The sequence below is a fragment of the Xyrauchen texanus genome, chromosome 44, assembly GCF_025860055.1.
Source record: "Xyrauchen texanus isolate HMW12.3.18 chromosome 44, RBS_HiC_50CHRs, whole genome shotgun sequence".
Taxonomy (NCBI): domain Eukaryota; kingdom Metazoa; phylum Chordata; class Actinopteri; order Cypriniformes; family Catostomidae; genus Xyrauchen; species Xyrauchen texanus.
The window spans coordinates 28,162,513-28,177,458 of record NC_068319.1 but is presented as its reverse complement, the minus strand read 5'-3'; the positions used below and the strand labels follow the sequence as shown (position 1 = coordinate 28,177,458).

General features: G+C 38.4%; 1 protein-coding gene across 2 annotated transcripts; it reads right to left on the bottom strand.

Annotated features, from left to right (window-relative positions):
* Positions 1–271: 271 nt before the first annotated feature.
* Positions 272–13,688, bottom strand: tmem150c (transmembrane protein 150C). 2 transcript variants are annotated; one of them, XM_052117254.1, is made up of 9 exons: positions 13,464–13,688; positions 12,892–12,945; positions 12,711–12,804; positions 12,284–12,337; positions 6,234–6,266; positions 6,076–6,143; positions 5,345–5,469; positions 5,085–5,262; positions 272–488 (listed from the first exon to the last, which is right to left on the bottom strand). In XM_052117254.1, the coding sequence occupies exons 3-9, from the start codon at positions 12,782–12,784 to the stop codon at positions 280–282; spliced, it is 741 nt and encodes a 246-aa protein (XP_051973214.1). In that variant the 5' UTR covers positions 12,785–12,804; positions 12,892–12,945; positions 13,464–13,688; the 3' UTR covers positions 272–279. The 2 variants fall into 2 exon arrangements, with proteins under 2 accessions (XP_051973214.1, XP_051973216.1); XM_052117256.1 differs by having other exon boundaries at positions 6,234–6,263.
* Between the last annotated feature and the right edge of the window lie 1,258 nt (positions 13,689–14,946).

The following is a 14,946-nucleotide window of genomic DNA, read 5'->3' as shown; positions in this document are numbered from 1 at the left end:
TGCAACGTGTAAAGTTTAATGCGTCATTTGTAATCAATAAGGCATATTTAAAAAAATTATGCTGTATCTTCTCATGTTGAAAGTGTCCTTGTTGTTTCACTCATTTGACATAAACATGGAACACATCACAATAAATCTTTGTGCATTTCATTGGTTTGTTGCTTTCCTCAAAAATAAAAAACATATAAATCTAGAGAGATTACATTCAGCAATACATGCATGACTGATAAATTGCAAACACTGTAAGTACTGGGCTCATCAGATATAGTGACAGTTGGACTACAGCTGGTCAGATTGATGCTCTGAGACCTCCAAGAAGCTTTCAGACAGACTGAGAGGAGGGTCCTGGTGGTCACTACACACAATCTCGAAATGGTAATGGCGGAACTCCATAGCAAAGGTGCCTAGGTAAATCAGGAAAAACATGACCAGGGCCCACTGAGCACGGGCAGCGTGCATGTGCAGCTGCTGTGCCATTAAAGCAAAATCTGAAATGGGTAGTCAAGGCTGCAATATTGAAAACTGGCCAATTCCTGTGAATGAAGCCTGTATTCATTATAGTGTGGGCTGGGTGATATATGGCATATTCAAGATACGTTGATCAGTCGCAACATTAAAACCACTGACAGGTGAAGTGAATAACATCGATTATCTCATTACAATGGCACCTGTCAAGAGGTGGGATATATTAGGCAGCAAGTGAACTGTCAGTTCTTGAATTTCATGCGTTGGAAGCAGGAAAAATGGGCAAGTCTAAGGATCTGAGCGACTTTGACAAGGGCAGAATTGTGATGGCTAGATAACTGGGTCAGAGCATCTCCAAAACGGCAGGTCTTGAGGGGTGTTCCTTGTATGTAGTGGTTAGTACCTACCAAAAGTGGTCCAAGGAAGAACAACCGGTGAACCGGCGACAAGGTCATGGGTGCCCAAGGCTCACTGATGCACATGATGAGCGAAGGCTAGCAAGTCTGGTCTTGTCTAAGAGCTACTGTAGCACAAATTGCTGAGAAACTTAATGCTGGCCATGATAGAAAGGTGTCAGAACACAGTGCATCGCAGCTTGCTGCCTATGGGGCTGCGTAGCCGTAGACCGGTCAGAGTGCAAATGCTGACCCCTGTCCACTGCCGAAAGTGTCAACTATGCATTGGAGCAATGGAAGAAGGTGGCCTAGTCTGATGAATCACATTGTCTTTTAGATCATGTGGATGGCCATCATGTGCATCGTTTACCTGGGGAACAGATGGCAACAAGATGCACTATGGGAAGAAGGCAGGCCGGCGGAGGCAGTGTGATGCTCTGGCAATGTTCTGCTGGGAAACCTTGGGTCCTGGCATTCATGTGGATGTTACTTTGACACATACCACCTACCTGAAGATTGTTGAAGGCCACGTAAACCCCTCCATGGCAATGGTATTCTCCGATGGCAGTAACCTCTTTCAGCAGGATAATGCGCTCTGCCACACTGCAAAAATTGCACCTAGTAACTTACAGGACTTAAAGGATCAGGTGCTAACGCCTTGGTGGAAGATACCAAAGGACACCTTCAGTGTCAGAACTGTTTTGGTGGCACAAGGGGTCCTATACAATTTTAGGCAGGTGGTTTTAATGTTGTGGCTGATTAGTGTATATTTGCAATGATTTTGCTGGTAATATAAAATTAAGCAACACTGCAAATATAGCAATGACTGGAAAGAAACCAGATCATAAACCAGTTTAAGGGGCAAGTCTGTTTTAGAGGGGTTTTTGGCACTTTTCAGCTGGTCAGGCTTGGAGACCAGCAAACCACCAAAACCACGTTTTGTTTTTTAAGGAATGGTATCCAGAAAATGTTAATTCTCTATTGCTCTATGCTCTATTGTTCAGGGGAATCACTTTGTTTTAAAAAGTGGTGGGGACAGTTTTAATTAGGGGGAGGGTGGTTGTGATGTCACGAAATAAGGAAACTCATGAATATTAATAAGGTTATGTGTAGATAATGTAAAATAATATTTGACTGTTTTGTTATAGTTGATCCTGATGACCAATTGAAGTGTTCCATTAATATTTCACATAATTAATTTGATAACTTGATCCATACCTCTAACACTGTTGGTGCTGGGATTTTGATAGTCAGTGGAAAAATGCATGGTTCAGTACAACATTAGTCAGATGGTCTCAATGGTCTCATGGTAAAATTGTCTTCTCTAATACCAGGAGTTCTGGGTTCTAATGCCCCCTAAATGCTACTATTAATTTGAATAAACTAAGATTGCGTATGTATTGAGTGGATGTACTGTATATCATGAGCTGTTTGCATTTTGCTTTGCGATTTAACTGGAAAAGAGTGCAAGCTGCGGAACAGCTGAGCGAGTACAGCGCAGATTGCACGTCTGGATGCACAAGAGAATATCAGGGCCTACTGTCACTCAACGCCACCAATACCAGCTGTATCGAGGACTCATTATAATATAAAACTCCAGCACTGGATCGCCACTTTCATTTACCTGACGACGCTATTTCAAAAAGTGGTGGGGACAAAATTACCAAAGGCAAAAAGTGGTAGGGACATGTCTCACCTGTCCCATCCGTAAATGGTACCTTTTATTTTTCGGTCTCAACACTATCATTGGAGGGTGGTGCTTTGGAAAGAGGAGGTGTGTCCAATTCAACGGCTCAGACTCAAGGAATTTCCAGAATGGCTAAAATCACTTAATTGCCATCCTTCCTTGTTTCACAACTTGCAAGCATGAGAGTTACAATGTTTTACTAGTGTCTCTGATTTAAACTTCAGAAGCAAAAAGTTGCTTTTAGAGTTCATATGTCTTGAATAAATTCAAAACTGATTCAATGATTCGTTTGTGGCATGACAAAAAAATTTTCACGGCAGTTATATGCCATAAAAAATAAGTAGATTTTGCTATTTATTACATTGTATTGTTATAGTGGCGTATGCTTATTCAACTTCGGGCATTACATGTCCCAGGGTTTTATTTTTATTAATACAGATTCTAACTTTTTTTTATTATTTGTTATATGAAAGTCTCATTAAACTGAATTGGAAACTTTTTACCAGGCCTTCTTCATTTATTTTCTGTACTTTTCAATTGTCTTTTATGTACAGATTTGACTGTTTTAGCCCTGTACCAGACACAGACTTTCAATATTAAACAATGAAAATCCATTCTAAAAACATTTTGATATTTACTGTGTGAAAATTATGAAAAAAACAAGGAAAAATCAAGGTAAATATGACTTGTGAACAGAACCTTTTTAATTGGGTGTCATTTCCAATCAGTCTGTAATTTTGTCCAAATTACGCAAAAAGTGTCAAAATATTATTTAGTTGTGTGTATTTAGGAAGACAAAGGAGTCGACTGTTTTATTTCAGAAACGTTATTGTAAGTAATTTTCACCACAGAATTCTGTTAAACACAAAACAGAATCTGAGATGAGCTGGAAATGACACTGGTGGGAATTTTCATGGCTTTCAGAAAATTTCCTGTGATGTATGTACATACGCTGTTAGACAATGTTTACTTTACAACTTTACTTTCTAGAAATCCACAGTGCTAAAAGTGCCCAAAGTTGAAGAAACACCCATAAATGAAAATAAAATGTTATTCCTTGTGTACCTGTAGTGGAAAAACAATTAAATGTGCATTCAGTAATTTGGGGCCAATTAAAAAAATGTACTCATTAACAAATTAATTGTGTTTTTGTGGAGTGATCAGAATGGTGTACACACACATGAGATTTATATATAACAACGTTTTTCGAAATCACATGACCCGTTGTGTTTCACTAAATATCGAAGAAGAGAATCCTCATGCTCACTGGCTAGATATGCATATTTATGCTTAGCGCAGTGTGGTTGGTGAAGCGAAGAGTGAAAAGAACACAATGACTGCATCTGAAAACGTAGGCAGCGAACTTACGGCCTTGCTGCCTAATCAGTTAATGGCTTAACTGACAGCTGTTTTGAATGAATGGATCCCTTAAGGAAACTGATCTACGGACAGTGTGAAAAGCACCTTACTTTCATCCTGCCTCCGTATACAGCTTCCGAAGGCAGTATTTTCCTGGTTTCAGACTCAGCCCATGGAACATATTTATTATCGTGCTCTGTACTGTACTGCCGAAAAAGCAAAAAAGGTCAGAAGCAAGAAGACAGGAAGACCGGCAAATACAAAAATCTAGAGTAAACATCGGTACGGCATACACAAGGTGGAAAGATTTAATCACGGAGATAAATACGAGTAGTGATGCCGATGTTGCTTCTTTTTTGTTCTCTATGAAATGGCATTCGTCTTCATTCGTTTAGTAGCTTGGCACAGCGATTGGTGTAGATTTTGAGTACACCATGACGTTGGTTGCTTGGAAACAAAACAAGTTCTTCAAATACAGTATTCATGGACATGCTAAATTTGATCATCAAAAACAATTCTAATCTTTCCTTTACCATAACATTCTGTATCGCTAGATAATTGAGGTTTATTTCACACTAAGCAGTTCTCTAATAAAGATGACTGTATTTAGAAATAATATGAAATGTAGACAGTCTCGGAAAATTATTTAATATGAGGGACAATAATTATCTGTCCTTAACTGTAGAAGTCTGTTCGCTTGAATTCTGACATTTGTTTTTAGGCAAAGCAATTATATTGTAGTAGTAATAAATAACTTTAGAAATGACTTAAAACTCATTTTCCAGATGCAAATGATATTCCAGGTCTGACGGGGGCAGCAGAGACGTACATGCTGATCCACGTCGATTGATGGCAGAACAGCATCTAACACCACTGTCACATAGATGCATAGATACACGAAGAAGAGTAACGCTAACTATAGAACTACTGAATGCACCTTTAAATTTGAATCTACTTGGCAACAATATCTGTTTGGTTATATTATTGAATGTCTTCAAAATGCTGAAAAATATATATATATATATATATATATATACAGTCTTTACATTTTTATTAAAACCAACCCCAGCACTATTGTAGAGTATAATTTGCTTGCATTTGACAAGTTTGTCTTCACAATAGTAAGCAATGCTCACATGTGTAGTTAAGTAAGGTTACACTATAAGAAAGAAGGATACAAAGCAGCATGCAGGAAGTGACTGCCCCGGACAACAGAAACCGGGGGATGCCTGCTCGCTTGCCTTCATTATGCAAGTTGACCTTTAGCGTCATGAAGGACTGGACCCAGCAGAAGAGTGTGCCTAGGCCGAAGGTCATGGATGTGCCAATATTATGCAGTTCCTCATCATTTGACAGCTACATTAAAAAGAAAAATATCAGAATGGACCGAGTTATTTAGGAAAATCTTGTGTATGTAGCACATGGAAATGATTCATACCTGGAAATTCCCAACTAAAGTCATTCCGAAGCAGGCTAGAGACAAAGCCACCAGACTGCCGATGTTGAGCCATTTATAAATCCTCGGTTTCAGCTGCAGATATCGCAGCACTCCGAGAATAAATCCTACAGCCGTAAAGACCATGAGATAATATATTTTAATGTTTTATTTAAATAAAAATTTTTTTGCTTAATTTTAACTATGTAGCACAGACAAAGTAAGAACTAAAGTGATGATTACATATTGCAATATAATACTGTAAGAAGGGTAGACAACGTTGACACTGCAACAACAGCATTAGTCTACAATTTTAGAGCAAATTAAATCAGTCGTTCTCAACTGGTTTTGCTTCTGAACCCAGATTTACATTTGACATCAAGTGGCGACCAACATGGTATCACATTTTTTTTTTTTTATTGTACAACCTTTGATATTAACAACAAAAGATATGGGAAATATTTTCTCTTTTCTTTTAAAAGTTGATAAGCCTATGTATTTTGCTATCCTAACCATGCACAATTTTATGGTAACTTGCATTTATTATTTTGTGGTTAGCATTGTTTTGCCATGCTGTTCGTTATCCTAGCAAAACAGACCCACAAGCCACAACCCACAAGTTGAAAACCATTGGACTTCACAATGCTGTATATTGTTAGCTCCTTTACTGCATGATATATGCTTTCTTCTAAGAAAAATGACTCCTTTGACAGAATTTTGAGCAGCATTCATACCTACAAAAGCCGCCATGTTCATGACTTGACTGAACACACAGCTGGCAGGTGGTGCATTTCCTGCAATACTAAATGGTAATTAAAGAAGTTAAGAAGATCCTTCAGGCCTCTAAAAAAAGCAAATGATGTCATTAGAAATATAGTTCATAAAGACTCACCTGATATATGGAGGATATTTTGATTCTGATCTACTATAAACAGAAAATTGTAGTAGAGGTTAATATTACAATTACTAGGGTGTTTCTTCAACTTTGGGCAGTTTCATGTCCTAGGGGTTGATGTTTATTAAAAATAAAAGATTGTTTGATCTGTAAGCTACAGATCTATGGACAGAAATGCCATGTTAATGAGAGAGGTCAATGGAGAATGTCCAGACTGGTTCGAACTGACAGAAAGGCAGAAAGGTATCTCCCTAAATAAATAACCCCTCTGTTGTAGTGAGCAGAATAGCATCTCAGAATGGACAACACATCAAACCTTGAGGCGAATGGGCTACAACAGCAGAAGACCACGTCGGGTACTTTATTAAAATCTTAGTGTTTCTAATAAAGTGCTCAGTGAGTGTATACTGTATATATGTGTGTGTATGTGTGTGTAACATACTGTACAGTATATGGGACTCCCCTAGTGGACAGAAGAGGTTGCTAAAAACAAAACGATACCTCATTCTATATAATATACCTGGGAGTGTATTAAGTCTTAAGTTATGATCTGATCAGATATGTTAGGATTTTTCCCAAATTCATATTACAGAAGCAAATCCTAACTATTATCAGGACAGGATTAACAACAAAACAGACACTTGCAGCCTATGTAGGACATTCAACACACTCCTCTGTCCTCCCCCTTCACTGCCTGACACCTCATGGACAGCAAATGCCTTTGCCAACTTTTTTACTTATAAGGTTACAGCCAACAGCAGTACATTCTCAGCACAAAGCTGCTCAAACACCCGCCTCCAGCATGCAGCTCTTCTATCTCTATCTCTCCCTTGACTGACACTGAGGTCTCTAAACTAATCCTCTCCAACCACCCCACCACCTGCCCCCTTGACCCTATTCCTTCCCACCTTCTCCAAGCCATCTCTCTGTCCATCCTACCTTCACTCACACACATAATTAACACATCTCTACTTACAGGCACTTTTTCCACCAAGTTTAAGCAGCTCCAATGGTGGGGCGCAGATCGTCACAGGTGTAACGAACAGGCAAAGCCAAATTATATGAAATACAAGGGCCACGCAAGACTTGAGTCGGTGAGATATCCTCCTCATAATCCCTGCGCTCTATGTCCCTTCCTTGAGCACCTACCTCGTGCGGTCCCTCAGGAGCCACAGAAGGAGTATAGCAGGAAGAGGGAGGACTGGGATCATCTTTCAGAAAGAAAGCTATCCAAGAGTGAAGCAACTTGAGTTTCATGCAGTCACAGTGAATGCAATTAGTTTCGGATATAATAAGCAGACCAAGGCCCAAAATTAACTTTTTAGCCCACCAGCCAAGGTGGCTAGTAGATGAAAAAATTTACCAGCCAGTCAGATTTCTTTTCGGCCAATTTCTTTTTTTAGTGCTTTATTTAATTGCACTTTATTAAAGTGGATTTTTCAGACAAGAGAGAATAATAAACAATACTCTTAGCGTGTTTAAAAGGGAACTGTTTCTCAGAATAATTATTTTCACTTGGTGCCATGCGAGGGTTGGACGAAGGGGGGGTGTCACGTGGAGCAAATCGAGGTTTGGACGTTTGAATGGCGAGCTATGCACACTTAGCTAGTTTTTAATACTTTTAATGTCATAAACCCTTGAGATTCTATACACCCTGATCCATATCTGGATCGTTGAGAAATGGAATGATTATCTGGACTCATCGGAGAGGGAATAAGCAGCTAACCCGCTAGTGACCAAGAACGTGTTTGTGAAAAGTTGGAAGACTTAGAGAACATAGCCAGGGAAATAATTTCTGATTGTTTGAATTCCTGAGAAGAAGGCAGAGATATGGTGAAATTCCTAGACGAGCTCTTCCCAAGACTGCTCGACATAAGAGGCCATAAGCTGGAAATCGAGCAAGCTCACAGGGTTCTGGATCGGAGATCCGCTGAGGGAGACAGGCACAATCAATTCTGGCAACATTTCTGAGATCATCCGATAAAGATCTTATGTTACGTGAGGCGAGAAGGAAGGCTTTTTTACAAGAACCACAAGATTTTTTTGTTCACAGATTTTGTGAATTCGACAAGAGAGAAACGTACTCGATTCAAGGAATGCAAGAAACTCTTACATCAATGGAAGGTCGCGTTTGCACTGATGTTCCCGGCCAAATTGAGAAAAAATGCTAAGGATTGCCGCAAAATATTTACAAGCCCACAGCAAGCGATGTCCTTCATAAAGTCAATGGAATGTGTAGGTCATTGTTTGATACTTTCTATGCAGGAACTGAGCGCCTTTGTTTCTTTTTATGCTGGTTCCGCCTAGTGGCTAGTAGTTTTGTGGAGTAACACTCCTTGAAGAAGGTTTGTAGATGTATATGCACGTTCTTTGTTCTTACGCCTCAAATTGGTTACAGTTTGTTATGTGGAATATTTCTTGCCAAACATTTGAGTGATTAGGGCATTTTGTTGCACTCAAACAGCCAAATGAGACTGACTCACTGAACATTCGCTTGACTGTCCGAGGACACCTTCTTTGTTTCTTTTTGTGCTGGTTCCACCTAGTGGCTGGAGTTTGATTTGTGGAGGAACACACCTTCAGAAAAGTTATGTGGATGAATCTACATGTCTTTGTGTTTATTCTGCCTATTGGCTGGAGTTTGTTTTAGAGATTATTTTCTGTTATGTAATTCTGTCTCACAAAATTTGTATTGAAGCACCGGACTTGAGCAATCCGACGACAAAGTTGACATGGGGACACTTGTAGGCGTACATGGACTGTGTGAGTTTAGAAGGATGGACGCCAGTTAATTTTTTCTTTTTGTTCTGGGGGATGATTGGGGTTTGTTTGATGCTTTATAATTTTGTTTTTGACACAAAATATATTTTTTCTAATATGCCAAAATGTCGAATGTTAATATGAGTGGATTTTCTCTCTCCACATGGAATGTAAATGGGTTGTGGCACCCCATAAAAAGAAGGAAGGTTATTTAATTTCTTAAACGTAAGAAATATGATATTGTGTTTCTTCAAGAAATGCATCTTTCCCCACAGCAAGCTGAAAAATTTGGGAAGATATGGGCTGGAAATATTTTTAATGCTGGCTCAAGTAAGAGCACGGGAGTCATTACATTGATAAGTAAACATCTACAATTCAAATGTCTAAAACAGATAAATGATAAATTAGGATAAGTCATTATAGTTTTAACAGAAATTCAGGGGCAAATGTTGATTTTGGCTAATATTTACGCACCTAATGTTGATGATCAGGGCTTTTTTTATATCCAAGTCCCTCATTTCATCTGTTGTTGATTGCTCAATTGGAAACATTTTAGTCTCAGTTTAGAGGTGTTGCCACATATGGAGAAAAGGAAATCATATAGTTGGCGCTTTAATGTATCCCTTTTGCAAAATCTTCAATTCCAACAATATTCAAGCCAGAATATCTAGCCAGAAGATAACTTCTGGCTAGATATATAAAACAGAGAGTCTTTTTCTAACATTCCTTCAGTGAAGTCTGCTGGTGGTGAAATATTTACCTCAGCCATTGATATTAATAATGCTTTTAAAGAATTCTATCTTGATCTCTATAGTTCCATGTCTTCATCTACTGAGGAGGATATTAGAAACTTTGTGAAACCGACAGCTGAGCTAACAAATTCTGAGATAACCTTGATTCTGAGATAACCTTGGAGGAGCTTGGCGACGTAATTAAAGCCTTGCCTACAGGCAAGGCTCCGGGCCAGATAGCTTTGCTGTTGAGTTTTTTTAGAGCTTATGCTACAGAACTGGCTCCACTTTTGCAAGAAGTCTAAAGAATGGAAAGCTTCCGCCAACCATGATGCAAGCCAGGATCAGTCTGATTCTTAAAAAGGGCAAAGATCCAAGCGAAGAGTTACTGTCCAATTTCCCTAATCCTTCTAGATGTTAAAATATTGTCAAATATTTGGGCTAACCAATTATGTAAAGTTATGACATATTATATACATCAGATCAGGTGGAGTTTATTCGTTGTCGTAGCTCTTCTGACAACATTAGGTGTTTCATCAATATCATGTGGTCTGTGGTGAATGATCAGACTCCGGTCACTGCCATCTCACTTGACACTGAAAAGGCATTTGATTTGGTAGAATGAGATTATCTTTTTAAGATTTTGGAAATGTACGGGTTCGGGAAATCTTTTATTGGTTGGATTAAGTTACTTTATAGACACCCGGTAGCGGTGGTAAAAATGAACAGATTAATTTCAGATTATTTTACTGTGGATAGCGGCACCCGGCAGGGTTGCCCTCTTTCCCCATTATTGTTTTGTCTTGCCCTGGAACCATTAGCAGCCGCTATAAGAAAGGAGGAGAATTTTACAGGGGTAGTGGCTGTATGTGTGGCGTATAAGCTTTTTATTTATGCAGATTATATTTTATTATATGTCTCCGACCCTACTAGATCTATGCCTAGCCTCCACAGAATTATTCAGTCCTTTTCTAAATTCTCGGGACACAGAGTTAATTGGTATAAATCTGAAGCTTTGGCTCTGACAGTGTACTACCCGGAAACGGCTTTTCAGCCAGGTGCCTTCCAGTGGCCCAAACAGGGCATTAAGTATTTGGGTATTTTATTTGAGCAAATTTGTGTGATTTAGTTAGAGTTAATTTTTACCCTTTAATAAAAAGGTTTTCGAGCGATGTGGGCAGGTGGGCTTCATTACATTTATCTGTGAATGGGAAGGTTAATGTTATTAAAACGAATTGTATTCCAAAATTCAACTACCTGCAACAGTCTCTCACTATAGATGTCCCCCTCTCTTATTTCAAGAAATTTGATAGCATAGCGAAGTCCTTCATTTGGAATGGTAAACATCCCAGATTACATTTCAGTAAATTGCATAGACCGACAGACAAATATGGGCTTTTCTGCTGGTCAGAGTGGATTGTGAGAGGTTATAACACTTTGTGGCCTATATGAGAGTGGAGTGTTGAGATCCTTTGAAAATTTGGTTCAACATTTTGGAATTCCCAGATCTCAGTTCTTTAGGTATTCACAGCTGCGCCACCTACTCTGTACTATTTTAGGGAGAAGAATACCCCCCTTAAAGTGGCAGAGACTCTGGGAGTGGTGATTACTGCTTTTGGAAAAGGTCATGAGGCATCAGTATATTACTCCCTGCTAATTCAGAATCTGGGGGACGGAGCTTTAACTTCTCTCAAGAGATTATTGGAGAAAGATTTAAATTTGGTATTGGTGGAGGGAGTGTGGGATAGGATTCTAAAAAACGTCAAGTCTTCATCTAGAGATGCAAGGGTGTGCCTTATGCAATTCTGTTGAACCACCTCTAGATTGTATAGGCTTGGTCTTAAAGACACACCCACCTGCTGGCGATGCCAATCAGAAAATGGAGACACAACCCATGTTTTTTGGTGGTGTGTTATCCAAGAATTTTGGTTGACGGTTCAGAGTTTTATGTGTGACATGTTGGGCACTCCAATTTCATTTTGCCCCAGACTCTGTAATTTAGGTGATGGGGTGGTCATAAATATAGGGCATAAACACATATCAAATTGGGTCCTAACCAGTGTTATGATTGCTGTGTTGAAGTCAACTAAAGTGTAAGTGACGAGCAGGCTTGAGTTGAAATATAAGTGATGTTTAAAGAAAACAGAGAAAATTCTAAGTAATTATCACTTAAAACTTATTACACTTATATCATTTATTACATTTTTATCGGGCGTCATTCCAATCACTCTGTAATTTTGCCAAATTATGTAAAAAGTGTCAAATATTATTTAACTGTGTGTATTTAGGATACATAAAATGTTTGCTATGAAATGAGTCTTAGCAAGACAAAGCAGTCTGCCATTTTATTTAAAAAAATAAAAACATTACATTTTCATCTGTGTTATTTCCATGACATAATAGTAAACACAATACAAAATTTGAGATATTCTGGAAATGACACTGTTAAAAATGTTTTAATAAATCTTTCCTTTCTAGAAATCCACAGCACTAAATGTTGAAGAAACACCAATTAATTAGTTTAACTGTCATGCAAAAAAGGTGCACTTCACTTACTTGTATTCTGAATCGAGGGGGGTGATTTTCTCATCCTCCACAGCAATGAAATATCTGTTTAAGTAAAGTAAAGAAATTTTTTAAAGATTATTAAAGTTTAATGCAGGGTCAGAAATTAACCAGGGCTTGAGGCAATACAGTGCCACCTAAAGTGACAAAAATGCCCCAGATATTTAAAAATCGAATCTGTACTGATTATTTATTTTATTAAAAAAGTAGGCACAAAAGTAGGTACTGAGCTTTATAATCTAATTATAAGCGACCAATTATAACAGTGTCCAAATATTTTTAAATAATACTAGCTATGTGTTTATTGTATTATGATCTTATGCACTTTTACAGCTACTTATGATTCCATCAAAACATTGTTAGAAATTAAATTAAGATAATGAAGTGGATTAGGTCCAAGCAGATCCTGGATACTCACACCACCCACAGGCCAGCAGCTGTGAACAGAGAAAACATAACTGGCAGAAACATCCATGGACTGCACTTTCTCATGACTCCTTCTGAGCGGCCCCCTGCAACACAACAACATTCATAGAAACGCCCCAGTTGCCCCCAAAAGTACTTGGACACTTAAATCACACAGGAATAAAAGAACTGACCAGTCTAATATTTTCATGGAGTGTGTCTGGTACTGTATGCTGAGTGGGTTCAATCTAAAAACAAACACACAAAAACATTTTAATCAAATACCCTAGTGTTGCTAATATTTGCAAAGCCCGCATATAGCTTACTTTTTACAACATCAGTAATAGGTTTCTTTATTGTCCTGCTATTGCAGTGGACAGTACTGGTGCTGAAATGAAGTTTACTCTGTTGTTGAGATGGAGACAACAGACCAGGAAATGAGTCAAAGTTAGTAGCTCGTTTGTATCTTTGTGGAACGTTTTAAATGATTCAAGTTCTGAAACGTGGATCCCTAGAGAAGTAATACAGCTGTGTTCTTTCACAGAAGACCAAAACTCGAAACTAAACATGGCTGTGCACATTATGAAGCATTCTGAATCGAAACAGTCTCGAGTGTCTGAGACAAAATGTATTTGTCTGTAATATTAGCCCACGCATTATTTATCTGTGAGGTTGTCAAAAATAAACTTTCACTTTTTTATTTCGCCGCCGATAAAATGGAGGAAAGCACGTCAGTCATTTAAAGGCAGCGAGTAGATTATCGTACCTTGTAGATAGACAGTGCACTCTTCTGCTGTGTATAAAACCCGCGTCCTCTTCATTTCACGAGGACTCTGAGGCGGACATCATTTGCATTCGGTTGTAGGCTATGTGAGATATCCGAAATAACATGAGGGACTTGAAGTGCAATGTCAAACGAATTCTTTACTGCAAGCTTCGGGCCCGAACTGACTCGGTCTGAACTGCATAAAGCACATTCGGCGCCATAGCAGTCTTCGATTCGCGAATGAATCGTTTTTTGACTGTTTCTTTTGAATGATTCGTTCGAATCGAGTCGCTAAGCGACTTTAGCGAGTGAACGTTAAAGGGGTAATTCACCCAAAAATGAAAATTCTCTCATCATTTCCTCACCCTAATGCCATCCCAGATATGTATGACTTTCTTTCCGCTAACACAAATGAAGATTTGTAGAAGAATATCTCCACTCTGTAGGTCCATACAATGCAAGTGAATGGTGACCAAAATCACATAAAGGCAGCATTAAAGTAATCCATAAGGCTCCAGTGGTTAAATCATCTTAAGAAGCGATATAATAGGTGTGGGTGAGAAACTGATCAATATTTAAGTCCCTTTTTACCATAAATCTCCACTTTTAAACAGTATTTGAATAGAATGCATTTTACAACTCCTCCTCCAAACAAATGTAAACATAAAAGTATGCTTAAATGCTGTGGGGATAAATGGAAAAAGGTTCTGCAATGGTTGTTTTAGCAAAGAACCCTCTTTTACTAAAGAGCCATTTTTAGCTGTATGGGCATCTTGAGATAAAAAAGCTTTTGATGTTTCATTATCCAGATCAGTGTATTGTTTCTGGGTTCTTTGGAATAACTACATAGGTTTTCTAAAGAGCCAAACAATAAAAAGTTATTTGTGGAATTTTAAAAAGTAAAACCAACATTGGCATCAGATTGTACCACCAATTGGCACCAAGAGTAGGACAGTGGTGAGTGACATCTCAAAAGAATCAATTAATCGTTTAAAAAAAAAAAAAAACGGATTCATAGAAACGTACCGTTCGAATGAATCGATTCGCTAAAATGAATCCCAATGCTAGTTAAAGGGATAGTTCACCCAAAAATGAAAATTCTCTCTTCATTTACTCACCCTCATGCCATCACAGATGTGTTTGACTTTCCATTTAAAAGTGGATTTAATAAAAGAGCTCAAATGTTGTTCAGCTCAACCATTGGCCAGAGGCTGGAGACACGAATAAGCTGTTATCACACAGACACTACCATGTTGTATAGCAGTGCAATTCTGAGTAGCCATAACGGAATAGAATAGAACAGAATAGAATAGAACAGATAAGTGGACTAATTGCATAAAATTTGTCTCATTTTATAGAAAATCTTCATAGGCAAGTAATTCTGGTTCTGTTTGCTCTATCATCCTGCAAAAGTCTTATTTCATTCCACTAGATGGTAGCAATAATAGGATTTATCACTTTCCATCACAATATTCAGATCTGA

What these genes read in the sequence shown, in the direction of transcription:
- tmem150c (XM_052117254.1), bottom strand. Translation starts at nt 12,784, where the DNA reads ATGAGAAAGTGCAGTCCATGGATGTTTCTGCCAGTTATGTTTTCTCTG. An exon ending in CTTTAGTTGGGAATTTCCAG is followed by an intron (nt 5,263 to 5,344) that starts GTATGAATCATT and finishes TTTTTAATGTAG; the next exon opens with CTGTCAAATGATGAGGAACT. An exon ending in CACTTCCTGCATGCTGCTTT is followed by an intron (nt 489 to 5,084) that starts GTATCCTTCTTT and finishes TACCCATTTCAG; the next exon opens with ATTTTGCTTTAATGGCACAG.